Here is a 13497-nt window from a genome sequence, read left to right as displayed (position 1 = left end):
TGGCTTATTCCCGCCGCCACCCAGCTTCCAAGGAGCCACGGGGTCTCCCCCACCGCGGACTCCGCGAGCACCTCGGGAGCTGCTGGAGCCCGCGGGGACCTCTCTGCATGCCTTCCCCGCCCCAGAGCCGGCGCCAGAGACCTGCAGATGCTGCTCACGAGGCGCCGCGAGGAAGTGCCGCGGGGCAGAGCGCGGCGGCTAACCCGTCACGGATTAACCAGACCGCTGGGTTGCGGGGCGAGGAGCGAATTGGGGAGGTGAGAGAGGCACAGGCTCAGAAAAAGAAAAGTCGCCCTGTCCCAGTCTTTGGAGAACTAATGTCATCGACCCAGGGTAGCAGGGGGCTGGCACCGAGCTGGGGACCTGGACAATGATCTGGGAGGGGCCTTGGGCCGTGGCAGACTGGAAAGAGGGCGGCCAAGTGGCCAAGGGCTTCGGACGTTCAGCTCTCGCCCTGGGAAAGGTGGTGTAGACGCTTTCTATTGGGGTCGATCCTTCAAAGCAGCCGCTGCAGCTCGGCTGTTGGGGTTTTAGGGGACTGGGAATGCACGGGTATCTGAGCCTGAGGCTCCAAATCCCCCCGAACCGCACACAGTCACAAGCGCCCACACGTGCCAGGGAAGGGGCGCTTCTGGTCGAGGACGCCGTAGCATCCAGAATTGGGACACAGCGTTCGGGATGGGGACACAGCGTCCGCTACAGCTAACCGCCCTCCAGGAGGACTCGCAGGAGGGAGCCCCCGCTCCGCACAGCCCTGTGCTTTCTCTGACCCACCCGGTCCGGCGCCGCAGCCGCTCCCGCACCCCCATTCACGCACACACCTTCCTCCTGCAGCTACCGCAGTCCCGAGCGCGCTTAACCAGAGTCAAACCAAAACAAGTAAATGTTTAATTCTCCTCCCAAATACTTTGAAACTAGGTATACAGACAGTCCTTCAAACTATTTCTCCGCCTCCCTTTACCCTCAGTTGTCGCTATCTGAAGTCAAGAGCTTTGGGTCCCTTGAACCTGGAGGCTCCGGCGCCCGCGGGGGCAGGAGCAGCGTGGCCAGTGGCGCTGGGCCACCTCTCCACCTCCGGCAGCAGGGTTGGGGATCCGTGGGGGCTGTGGGAGGCCAGGGGGTCTTGGCGGGCATGAGGGTCAGTCTTCCCCGGTGAGTCAGGAGCAGACGCGTGTCCAACACCCAAGCCTGGCTGCAGCTTCAGGAGGTACAGGGAAGAAGTGGCCGAGTGGGGGGACCCGGGGAGAAGGGACGCGCGCGTGTGGCTCGGGGTCCGCTCCCAGAAGGGTCGTCTGGCTCGATTTGGTCCCCGGTGCCCCTAGAGGGTCTGCCACGGCTTCCCGATGGCCTGGATGTGCTCCTTGGCCTTCAGGCGCAGCGCCGCGATGCTGCTGTTGCGCGGGTCCGCCTCATCCAGCGGGAACTTGTCCCCGAAGCCCGGCCCGCACGGGTAGGCGGGCGGTGGCGGAGCGAGAGGCTGCAGGCCGGGGCCCAGCGGCGGCGAGTTCAGGAAGGGCGGCGGCGGCGGCGGCGGCGGCGTGTAGCTGGCGGGCAGGCTCTGCGCCGGCGGCCCGAAGCCCGGCAGGCTCTGCAGCGCTGTGGCGCCCCCGCCGGGCAACGGCGGCCCGAGCCACGACTCCAGCGGCAGGGCGCCCCCCGCCGCCCCGAGGGGCGCCAGAGCCGCGGAGGGCGGGGAGCGGCTGAACGAGAGGAGGGGCGAGTCCTGCAACTTCATGGACGACACCTCGAGCTTCTCCTGCCGCCGCCACTTGGCGCGTCGGTTCTGGAACCACACCTGCGAAAGGCAGCACAGCGGCCGTCGGGCTGCAGGCCAGCCAGCTCGACTCCCCCATCCCCAGGTAAAACTGGGGCTCGGCTATTTCACACCTCCTCCTTTCGCCCCGCCCCCACGCACTTCATCCTTTCTTTTCCGTCCCGTTTTCTCCTTTTCGTCTCTTCCCTCCTTCCCTCTTGTTTCCTCTGTGTCTCTTTGTCCCATCCTTGTCCTTCCTGGCGTTCCCACCCTTGTCCCTGTTTATCTCACCGACAGCTGTGGTTCTGTTTTCAGCTCCTGGCACGGAGCAGGTGCTCAGAAAAAAAAGTGAAGTGAACCCTGGAATGAGACCGTAGGACTCTCGAAACCAGATCTCCCCAAATTTGTCTTACCTGCTGGTGGGCTGCCTGCCCTTCCTGACACTTCAGTTTAGACTGTCGTGGTACGGCTCTCAGTGGCCACGTTTTTCTCTCAGACTTTCTGTGGTTTACCTACCTTTTGTCTCGATCATAAACGTGTATAAACAAATACTCTAAGTACTGTAACTGGCCACACTGGATGTTAAAATACAGCTATTTCCACGAATTACTGGTTATGGTAACGAATAAAATAAAGTGGGTTTATTTTATACCAAACATTTGAATTGCCGCTTTAATAAGATTTTCTTTTTTATTTCATTGATATCCTTTTAGGATTCCTAATATGTCTTATAAATGGCTTTCAATGGTTACGATAGTTCGAGTGTATTACATCTGCTTTTACTTTATGAAGTTAGTTCTGACATTATCACCCTAAGATGAATTCAATGAGCTCAAGTTTTCCTTTTCTTTTTTTTTTTCTTTACATGTAGAAAGTCCACACCAGAGTGAAGTCTGCTCTTAACAATGAAACTTCACTTACTGAGTCGATAAAAGCACAAGAAAGGGTGTAGTTAGGGTTCCACCACCAAGTTCCCACCGTCAGAAACAGAACAGAGAGAATTGGTCTAGTTTGGTGGAGAATCTTGAAAGAACTTTAGCCAAACTGGTCGTTTCAAGGTTGTACTCGTGAAGGGAAATAGAACAGTTGCGACTTCAGACTAAGCTGGGAGAAGAATCCCGGGCACCTGAACTGAGCAGAGCAAGTGTGTGTGAGGCTGGGGTTTGAGAGAAAAAGAGAAAGAACTAAACTGTAAGTTCCCCTGACCCCTTCCCACAAAAGATCCGTCGACATATCTGAGGCCTTGATTTTCACAGAAATATTAGATACTTGCGGGTAACAGAGAAAAGAGAAACACTGGCCTGGGTGAGGGCTTCCACCCCCCTGTCACCTCCGTTTCTCTGCATGTTTCATTTCATCCCCCCGAAAATATCAGCTATAGTCATAGGATTTAGCATCCAGAGTCAGAGGGCGAAAGACTAGGAAAGTCAGCTCTTAAAGTCAGCTGCCCTCAACACGGTTAGAGACCCTGCCCGGCCCCCGCCCCCTTCGTCTGACCATATCACAGCTGTGTGTTAAGAACTGGTTATATGCTGGGTGCTGTGCTGGCCCTGTGGTCACAGAGAATTCACAGAGACAATGATCTCAAGAAGCTCACAACGTAGAGGAGAAGCCAAAATCCCTGAACAAGTAAAGAGGGAGGAAAGAATGTGGGACAGAGGTGGCCTCAGGTATGAAGGCATCCCCTGAGCTGGCTGTGCCTCTCTTCTGCAGGGGCACGGGAAGCCTTTGCCTGTCCTCTTTCTTCATCAACTCTCGCTTGTTTGCTTTTCCTCTCCCTACCCCAGCCTCCCTCTCTGAAGAGCAAGTGCTAATATGTCCACCCCTTCAATGAAATCATGGCGGCTTTACTGCCCCAAATTAGGAGAAATTGAACTGTCCTTGGCAGTTAATCCCGAGACACATTACGGAACCATATTTTAAAACCATGACATTTACTCATTACTTAAAACCCCCAAACTAAGTAGAAAAGACAAAGGCAAGAGGTTGTCTCCTTTTACTTTTAAGACAAGACTAAAAGCCCCCAAAATCTGAATATCTCACTTCCTGGAAATCTAGTTCATTAAACAGACGCAAAAATCCCATCCCCGTTCCACTGTCTTTCAGATGTAGTGAAATTGGTTCCCAAAGACTCCTTTTCAGAACTCTGTAAACTCTCCCAATTTGGAAATCCTCCCAGATTTTTCACAGATGACTAGCAAATATTTAAGGCTTTCAAATATTTTAATGATCAGGGATTAAAGATAATTCAGCTTTAATTAAAGCGAAAACCCCTTTACAGCAACAACAACAAAAATGCCTCTGCATCAGCGGGAAGTTTCGTTGGATGTGCACCAGAGAAGCAAAAGTCAGCGTCTTAAACAAATCCACTGAAAGTTTCAACTGCCAGGCTCCAGGCCCCTCGCAAGAAGACAGGGTTTTCCTTTTAAGCACGGTGCACGCAGTTGGTGACTAGGGTGGCATTTGGGGCCCGGGTCCAGTTACCCTCAACTGCTATCTACATTCCCTCTATCCTCGATCCCCTGCCCCAATCCTGGCTGCATCTAATGAGCTGTCGCTTCTTCACCTTGCCAGCCATTTCCAGTTCCTCTTTTTAGCTCAGAAAAGGAGGACCCCAAAGGGGAGATGATACTACAAACTGGAACAGAATGTGAGAAGGGTAGTGCGTGGGGTACATGGAAGATCTGTAACGTGCCTTCGGGGCTCTGGGCCAAGCAAAGCGAGGAAGGCCAACAGGAAAAGTGCCATCACAGATGCGTGGACGCCGGGGGATTCAAGGGAGCATTGGCTGTAACTGGCCTCGGGCCCTCCTGGGGACTGATCTGGGCGCTTTACCTGGACCCGGACTTCGGGTAAGTTGACCTTGCCCGCCAGCTCCTCGCGGCTGTACACGTCAGGGTAGTGGGACTTCTCGAACGCGCGCTCCAGCTCGTGCAGCTGGTACGTGGTGAAGGTGGTGCGGTTCCGTCGGTGCTTCTTCTTGGGCTGCTCCTCCTCGGATAACTTCGCGTCGCCAGAGGCGGGCCCCGCAGTCATCCCGGGGCTCGGTCGCGCCTCCCCGGGCTCCTTAGGGCAGTAGGGACGAGGGGCTGGGACGACGGGGCCCCGGACGGTCAGAGACACTCCCCGGAGTATCACTGGGATCACCCCGCCCACCTAAACCCTGGCAGAACGACGCGTGCTCGGGAGATGGCCCGGGGAGGTCCGGGTGAGGGCTGCGAGGGCCCCCTAAGCTTTTCTCTGAACTCAAGTTGGAAGCTCCTGCTATGCACACAGCGCCCAACCCCGCGCCCAGGTGCTTTGGTAAAAGTTAAGTCAGGGGCTCCCTCCTCTCGCAGAGCCACTAAGTTTGGGCGGTCTAGGGCCTCGCAGCAGCGGAGAATGCGCACTCACCTTCGTACTCGGGAGCTGGAGCCGGGGCGGGCTGCTGGGAGGGCTCAGCTCCTCCCCCCGGCACCTTGGTGCAGGCGGCCCGCGCGCCGGGCGTCCTTTCCCGCTCCTTTGCGCTTTGGGCGCCTGCGTCCACCGGGAAGGAGCCGAGGATCCCCTCGTCCTTGGTAAATCCCAGGATGGCTTCGATGCTGTGCAGCCGCGAGGTGCTGCCGCCAGGGCTGCGGAGCAGGTGGCCGGCGAGCGAGAAGCTGGCGTCGGCCATGGCGGGGCCGCAGCCGGGCAGGTGCATGGGGGAGCGCGGGAGGCGGGGGCCGCGCGTTCGGTAGCGCCGTTCGCTTGAAGACTGAGAAGAGGCTCGAAGTCGGCGCTTCCGGGTGCGGCCGTGCGAAGCGAGCGATTCCGATCCAAGGTCAAACTCGGCGGGCGACACTGGCTCCGGCTGCGAGCGCTCGGGCCGCGGCCGCCGGAATCACTGCAGGAGTCGGAAGTTCCAAGTCCGGGGAGCTGGGGCTCGGGGCGCTAAAGGCTGCGAGCCCGCTCCCCCCGGCTCCTCCCCCCTGGCCCCGGACCCAGCCTCTACTTCTCCGTCCCTCCCCCCGCGGCGGGGCGGGTCTTCGCTCGCCCGGCTTCAGGGTCCTCGCCCTGCTACCCCGGGCGGGGCCGGCGCTCCGAAGATTCCACCTCCCACCTTCGATCCGCTTCAAACACTCCGAACACACACCGGGGACCGGCGGCGAGGTGTTCGACAGGCCTGGGGACCCGCGTCCGAGGTCCGCGCCCCCGGGTCCTGCCTCAGTGGGGCCGACGCCTTGGTCTCATCGACCCCCTCGGACTTGCCGTCATCCTCGGGCTCCCCTTCCCCTGCTTGTCCCCCCACCCCGGACTCGCCCCTGCCGTCAGGCTCGCTTCTTCTGCAGGGCTGAGCGCCCCGGGCGGCCCTCGGAAAGGCTTCTTGGCTCCACGGCGTTGGAAGTCAGTCCATACTTCTTCCCAGTTTGAATTTTCCTCTCTCCGTCCCTCCTTTCGCGCCCACGGGCATTCTTCTTTCCGGTCCGTAGTCCGAAGCCCCGGATTCCGCCTTTATTTGCTTTGTGTCTATCTGTTTTAACTGCTTGTCTCTGTCCCCTCGGACGGGCGTGCGGCCAGGCTCCCTCACTCCAGCGCCCGCCCCAGGAGGCGGTGGGGCCTTCTGTGCCCGCAGGACCGGTGACCTCAAGAGCCCTGCAGTCTGGGATGTCCGAGTCTTACTTGCTGGTGGGCTCAGGCCGGATGGGAGACCCGCCAGGGTTCCTCGCTATCACAGACTGTGTCCTGCGGGAACCCTCCCCACCGAACAATTCTCCAGGAGGAGGAGATGACCCAGCCTCAGGTTGACTGGGGAAGGGCCTTGGTCAGGGCGGCAGAGAGGCCTGGAGCTCCTTCCAGGGTTTCGGGCGTAACGCGCGCCTGCACTTCTTTTCCCTTTGGGGACACCCCGAGGCTTCTGTGGCCCAGAGTGACTCATAGGCCGAATGGAAAGACGATTTCCACGGGAGAGTGTTTTTTTCACATCCCCCAGTGCTGTGAACAGCACTGTGATCTCTGGCACTTCTCAGATCTGATGCCGGAACCCAGGCGGGCACTCAGCCTTCTCTGAACCGAAATAATTCCCTAAAAGTCTAGGACTTTTAGGAAAGGACCTACAGATTCTTAAAATCTTTGCAGCAGGCACATTGATATCCATGCAGCCGGCCCCCCCCCCCTTGTTTATTCCCCTTTACATTCAAAGAAGCGTTTACTACGTCCTTTCTGAGGATCCAGCTCTGACATGGGTCATGTCAGCCTCACAAAAGAAAGGCCAGGGCCACTGGCCTTGAGGAGCTTAAGGTCCAGCCTGGGAGACAAGACAAAGGAAGAAACAAAAGAAAAACACGTATCTTTGGATCTACCACCTTTAAATTGATGTCAGAGGGACAAAAATGACATGTGACTATTCCAAGGATCTTTAAATGGTTAATTTTCTGTGATGAGCACATGGGGATTGTGGTCATTACATGAACAGATCTATTTTTAATACAACCATAAAAAGGTAAATTAAAATAGCAATCCTGTGAGTTTGCAGCAGATAGAAATTGAATTACAGATTCAAGTGAAATTATTTTTAATTTTAATAAAAAGCTAAATTAATGAAAAATCAATACATGCTTTATAGTGTTTGCAGATCACTTTATAATTTTCAGACTCTTTTCACATTCTTTCTATCATCTGATCCCCGCAGCCCCGTGAGTTGAGCAGGACAAATGTATTTATCCCCATTTTAGAGAAGAGGAAACTGAGGCTCAAAGTGATACATACAGCTATTAAGTGAAGGGGTCAGGACTAGAACTCAGATCTACTGACTTCTTATCCAGTGTTTTCTGGCTATGGCTCATTTGTAATTATTATTGTAGAGGGTGATGCTTTGAAAAGGATCGAAGCATTTCTTAGCCTGCATTCTTTCCAGAGGTTGAATCCTAAGAAGCTAAGATGGAAAGAAGTGAAGACAGAGTCCCTGGGCAGAAGCCTTTGGACCTTTGGGTGCATCCAGGAGGACTGAACAAACTCTGGGGAGGTTCCTGCCACAGTCCAGGTGAAGAAGCCTGCCCCCAGGTTCCGCTTAGACTTTCTAGGCTGCCAAAGGCATTGCCTCCACCTGGTGGCACCCCACAAGGTCCCACGTACCAGTTACGTACGTAGATCAGGTGGCTGGGGTGCTGATTACTTCGTAACCAGAGGGCAGCCTTAGGGATAACTCATTGGTGTTTGTTGTTTCTCCTCTGACTGAGAATGCTTTTTATGTAAACTTCTCCAATATTAAATGGATCTCTATAATCACCGCTAAACAAAGACTGGCAGCGTTTTCTTAAGCTCCTGCCCACACGCTAAGGGGCTTATGGCCTTGTTTTCCAAAGTTAATTCCCTCTGGAACTGCCCAGCTCTCCCTAATAGGTCCAGGTGAGGTTAGCTTTTATTTACTGTTTATTTCAGAGTCTTGGGAGAAAAGCAGAAAAGACTTCAACAGCCACTGGTGAGGGACGATGGGGGAAACAGGGCAGAGCGGGACAAGGGGAGGTTGGAGCTTCCTTTGTGCAAGACATAAAGAGCTAGTCAATACTATTGTGGGCACGGTGGAGGGTACTCCAAGCAATCAGCCGGGGGTCATTGTTAGGGGCTAATCTACATGTGTATTTCCCAAGAACTCGATTAGGGAAGATGAATGGCCTGGGCCATGTCCCTAATTCTTCTAGCAAGAAGCAGCAATTTTCCAGCAGTTACGCAAGCTCCTAATCAGCCCGGCTTCAGCAAAAGTAAGGAGCCTGGCTTCTGAACTCCACCTCTGTTTAATTCATTAATTCATTAGGTGGATCAAAGAAAACTCCCCCCTCTTGGCCTCCCTGCCCTCCTGCTTCCCATATGGGCTGAACTAAGACACAGCGAAAGCCCCTGTAAACCCGGCGCGACTCTGAGAAACATTTCCAGAAGTAAGGAGAATGGGGTGATTGAGCGTGGGGGTGTCTTAAGAGAGGGAGGCTCTGTGTGCTGTGGGAAGGGCAATACAGAGCTACAACTGAAGTTGGGGGAGAAAGAGATCAGGGACTGCTTAGTCCTAGCAAAACAATGTGTAACCATCAGCAGCAATTATGCAGTTACGTAAAGTTATAGCACAAGGTGACCCTTTTCTCTTGGATGTGTGCAGGAAATCCCATTTCCGGAAGTATTCCAGGTGGATTGCTTTACCCACAACACTTTAGAGAAATGGGCATCTATGGAATGAGTTCCCTGTGTATCGGGTGGGCAAGGTCTTGTTCCACAGCCGGTAATCATTTCCCCTTGAAGTGATGTTTTAGGTTTGGGTGTAAAATGTCTATTTAAGGGCCTATGTATAAAACAACTTGACTATCTGCATGTGGACTGTCCCCTCAGTAGGTGTAGTTTAATCCTGGAATAACTCGCCCTGTCTCCTACCTCACTGGAAAACCACTAGCTGATCCATGTTCATTCAGAGTAGGCAACTTAGCTTTAGTTTTAGGCAAAATAAAACACAACTCATCTAATCATTACACACCTACACACACTAAAGTTTAACAAATTCCATTGTCTAGAGTTAAAAACCATACATGCCAGTTATTTTTATAGAATACTAACTCTATGCGAGCGGGCACTCTTTCTAGTACTTTGAGTGAATTGCCTAATCAGTTCTCACAGTAACCCTATGAGGTAGACACTGTTATCATCTACACTCAGATAAGGAATCTGAGGCACAGAGAGATTAAGCCACTTGCCAAAGGTTACACAGCTGGTTTCAGGTGGATCCAGGACTTGAACCCAGGTAGTTTTTCAGGAATGTTTGCTATGTTTACCACCTTCCAATAAGGTGTAATCTGTACTGTTAATTCTCCTGTAGCTTTAAGAGACCTAGGAGATAAGGTAAGAAAAGTTGAGAGTCAAAGGATCCAGGAATAATATGGTTTAGAGTTTGAGTGATATGGGAGTGACGGGCAGTCTATAATTTGTTTGGTCAATTATGATGACGACAGATATGCTTAGGTATACCACTCAATTTCCTAAGGCTGTCTTATAAAGTTTAGGGAAGTCTCGCTCTGTTCCCAGAGTTCCAATTCACTCTCAGTGGTTTGTAAATAATACGTTTTAAAGTGTCTGCCTTTGATGCTAGGGATTCTCCTATATACTAGACTGTGTATTGGATGCCATGGGCAAGATACGCAAGTTGCTGACAATGGCTGCAAAAAAAAAAAAAATCAATAGCTGAATTCTTTATTCAATACTGACAGTGAGTCCAGGGATAAAATACACTATGCTTGTTCATCTCTCACTACAAAATCTTCCTGATCGATGAAATATTTTCCTACCTGCGGCATCAAAGAAGGTATCAAGAAAATGTTCTTGAGAAGCTTATCAGAAAGATAATTTTTTTTTTTTTTACAAATAGACAACTAATAATGAATATCCTTGGCTACATTTATAAAATTGGCACAAACATACATCCTACACACCAGTTTACTAGTCTATATGACAATAGGAATATTCTCTAACATTTTCAGACTAAATTGAAGTAAGTGTTGATAAAAGGATGGTGCAGTGAATAACTGTGGCTAAAATACATAAATCGATGAAGAGATGGGACTATACGGGACTTTTCTGGCTGAACTGAGATTCTTCTTGGATGGGCATGTGGAGACAGACATTTCTTCTGATCACAAGATGAAACGGAGAGCTGTTGTGTTTCCTGGCAGTAACACAGTATTTGAAAGACTTCCTTTTGTATAAGCACAGGGGCCACAGTTATTTGCAGACCATCCAGTAATTAGCAAGAGGTCTCTCTTCCTTCGGCATTCCCACCGTTTCTCAATCAGGATATTTTTGAGAATGTCGTAAAACTAGTCTCCGATTTAGTTTTCTGTTATTTCAAAGGATCGTATATTTAAGCCGTAGGAAGGGGAACCTTGGAGATTATCTTGTCTGCTCGCTCACCTCTAGCCCCCACCTTCCCTTTGTAGATGTGGAAATGGGGGCGCAGAGAAGTTAAGGTATTTGCCCAAGATGAGACAGAATGTCTGTGGCAGGGCTTGGACTCCCCGACTCTCCATTAAGCTGCTGTGGCTTCGCCATCCTACACTTGGATGTCCCATGCCTGTTCCTAGCATAAGTCTGTATATGAATCCAGAGAAATATATTTGTTGTACAGCACAATGAAATTACTCTTCACATGACTCCCCAATCATTTACCAACACTGTTACCATACTCCTGAGCTTGCTTTTGCAGTTGATGCCAATCCATGCAGCCTCTATGTAAGAGAAAAAAAAAAAATCCCTTGGCAATAGATTTGCAGGGCTTCTTAGCAAACAGCTGATATTCCTAGCCACCGGTGTGCTGTGATCAGCTCTTACTGGCCGTGAGAGCTGATGGTTAGCACCTCTTACCAGCTCTGAGTTCAGTGATGTCACATTGGTGGCTTGAAATCAGCCATAGTGGGAGTATTTTCACCACAGAAATTAATAAACGCTAAAAATCAGGGCATTCTCCCTCCTCCCTCCATTAATGGTTTTTAAATATTTACTAGCATGCTAGTGTTCCTACTTCATTAAAAAGCAAAGAAATCAGAAAGTATCATTAAAACTAGCATAGATCTATTAGATAAGAGATGTCTGCCTTTTTGCCAAAAAAAAAAAAAAAAAAAAAAAAGAACGTCTGCATCATGGACTCAGAATATGTAAATAAGAAGGAAACTTGGATTCCTGCCAAAGAAATGGGCTTTTTTTTGAGTTGCTAGGAGCAAAGCTATATTAAGATAATTCCTCTTTACTTGTTTTCTAATTAAACTAATTGAATTCCGAGTGTCCAGGGGAAGCACAAGAGACATTTATCTTGAGGGGATGATGGTCTTGAAGCCCATCAATCCTCTTAGAGCAGTAAGAAGGCAAATCCAAGGATGCCCATTTTGCAATAGCCTTGACTCGACCCCCACCCAGAGTCTGGCCATCTTTGGGTTTCTTCTCTCTCTCTCTCTCTCTCTCTCTCTCTCTCTCTCTCTCTCTCTCTCTCTCACTTTGAAAGAACAGTTATCAGGGAGCCAATTCTCATTTCAGTTATCAGGGAGCCAATTCTCATTTCATTTGCACAGCGCCCTGTGAGATCACTATTATTATGCTGCTTTTATTCCCACTCTGAAATGTTTCTCATATCTGGACTCTCCTTTCTATCTTTGCCACATTGGAGGCCATAGTTTATTTTGCTTGAACAGATTATTGAATTAGCCTTAACTGGTCTCCTTCCAGCTTTCTTAGCTCCCTACTCTCTACTCAGCAACCAGATAATCTTTCAAAAATATAAATTGAATTGGGCTATCCCTGCGTAAAGCCCTCTAAAGGCTTACTGTTATACTTAGGATAAGGCCCAAACTCCATGTGCTGCTCTATACGACTTACCCTTGCCCATTTCTCAAACAGCCTCATTGAACACTCTGGCCACTCTCCTAGATGCCCTAACTTGCTCACCAAGCTACAGTCACATGGGCCTTTCATCTCTTCTGGAAATCCTCCATGCCCCTTCCTGTCTCAGGGCCTTTGCACTGATTATTCCCACTGCCTGAAATGCCACCCCTCAATGTTCACATGGTCCTTCTTGTCATTTTATTTTTCCCAATAGCACCTTCCACTCTCCAAAACTACTTTACCTATTATCTGTTGCCTGCGTGTTACCCGTCTGCCCCTCATTAGGAGCTAAGTTGCATGAGAATAGAGACCCTGTCTATTGGGTCGCTGGCCTCCAGGACGTATATTGCACATAGTGGTGGTTGATTTAATGAATAACTTCAAGGAACTCTATTTCACAGATGAGGAGACAGGTTAAGTAACTTGTCAAATTTCACAGTGCTATTAATGAGCCCTAGTGTACGTTTTTTCTCATTCTTATAATCAGTCTTCTGGAGTTTTTCTAAAATATTAATTATTTCCCAGGTGTTTGGAAAATGTCAAATGGCTTTGCTTTCCTTCCCAAATAGTCCACAGAAATCATTTGATCACTTTCAAAAGCCAGTTCCGTCCACTCCAGTCTTGTTAGCATCAGCGCTGGCTGGGGTTTCCTCCTCCAACGCCTTTGATGTGCCCGTTCATCAATGAGGAGTCCGGACCCAATGCGACTGCCACTGCAGAGTGCTCAGAGCCCACCCCACCCGGCTTCTCCCTGAGCGGGGTGCCCCATCTTAGGGAAAGCCATTCTTCTTCCAAAGTGGCTCCTGCCACTCAACTGCAGACTAACAGCTTTAGTTTGCTTTCACAGTTGATGGCAATTTTATGGACATTTGTTTGTCAATTTTTATTGTACTATCTCCTCTGACTCCTTAAGCTCTAAAAATTCTGGTCTTATATGTCCTAATCAATCTAATTAGCCCCTTTTAATGACCAGATGCTTTCAATAGGGTTTTCAGATACTCCCCAGAAGTGTCTTCACTCAAATGTAAGGAGCTTACTACAATTTACTGCAGTGTGTGTGCAATGTAAGTTAAAGGAAGGAGCTTTAAAGAAATACAACTAGGAAATCTTTAAACATTTCTGAAATGACTTAAGAAAATAAGCGAGGATCACTCTGTATATTTATGCTTTCTATAGCTCAGGAATTAGACGTCACCTAAGAATGATGGCATCAGTTTATAGACGAAGTTGTAACAATATAGTACAGTTTCCTAATGATAGCAGCATTTTAGGGCAAACGAGCTAAACTTGGATACATGTGGATTTGTTATACTTGTATTTCTACTTTTGGTAAGGTTTGACATTTTTCCATAATAAAGGTTTATTTTAAAGGCAAAAAC

The 13497-nt window shown here is 50.1% G+C and overlaps 1 protein-coding gene across 1 annotated transcript; it reads right to left on the bottom strand.

The window, feature by feature from the left end:
• Positions 1–886: 886 nt before the first annotated feature.
• On the bottom strand, positions 887–5594 carry RAX (retina and anterior neural fold homeobox). The gene is made up of 3 exons (XM_011361137.2): positions 5147–5594; positions 4589–4842; positions 887–1795 (listed from the first exon to the last, which is right to left on the bottom strand). The coding sequence occupies exons 1-3, from the start codon at positions 5433–5435 to the stop codon at positions 1319–1321; spliced, it is 1020 nt and encodes a 339-aa protein (XP_011359439.1). The 5' UTR covers positions 5436–5594; the 3' UTR covers positions 887–1318.
• Positions 5595–13497: the final 7903 nt, after the last annotated feature.

Source organism: Pteropus vampyrus, unplaced genomic scaffold, assembly GCF_000151845.1.
Source record: "Pteropus vampyrus isolate Shadow unplaced genomic scaffold, Pvam_2.0 Scaffold62, whole genome shotgun sequence".
Lineage (NCBI taxonomy): Eukaryota > Metazoa > Chordata > Mammalia > Chiroptera > Pteropodidae > Pteropus > Pteropus vampyrus.
This window is presented reverse-complemented; position numbering and strand designations above follow the sequence as displayed.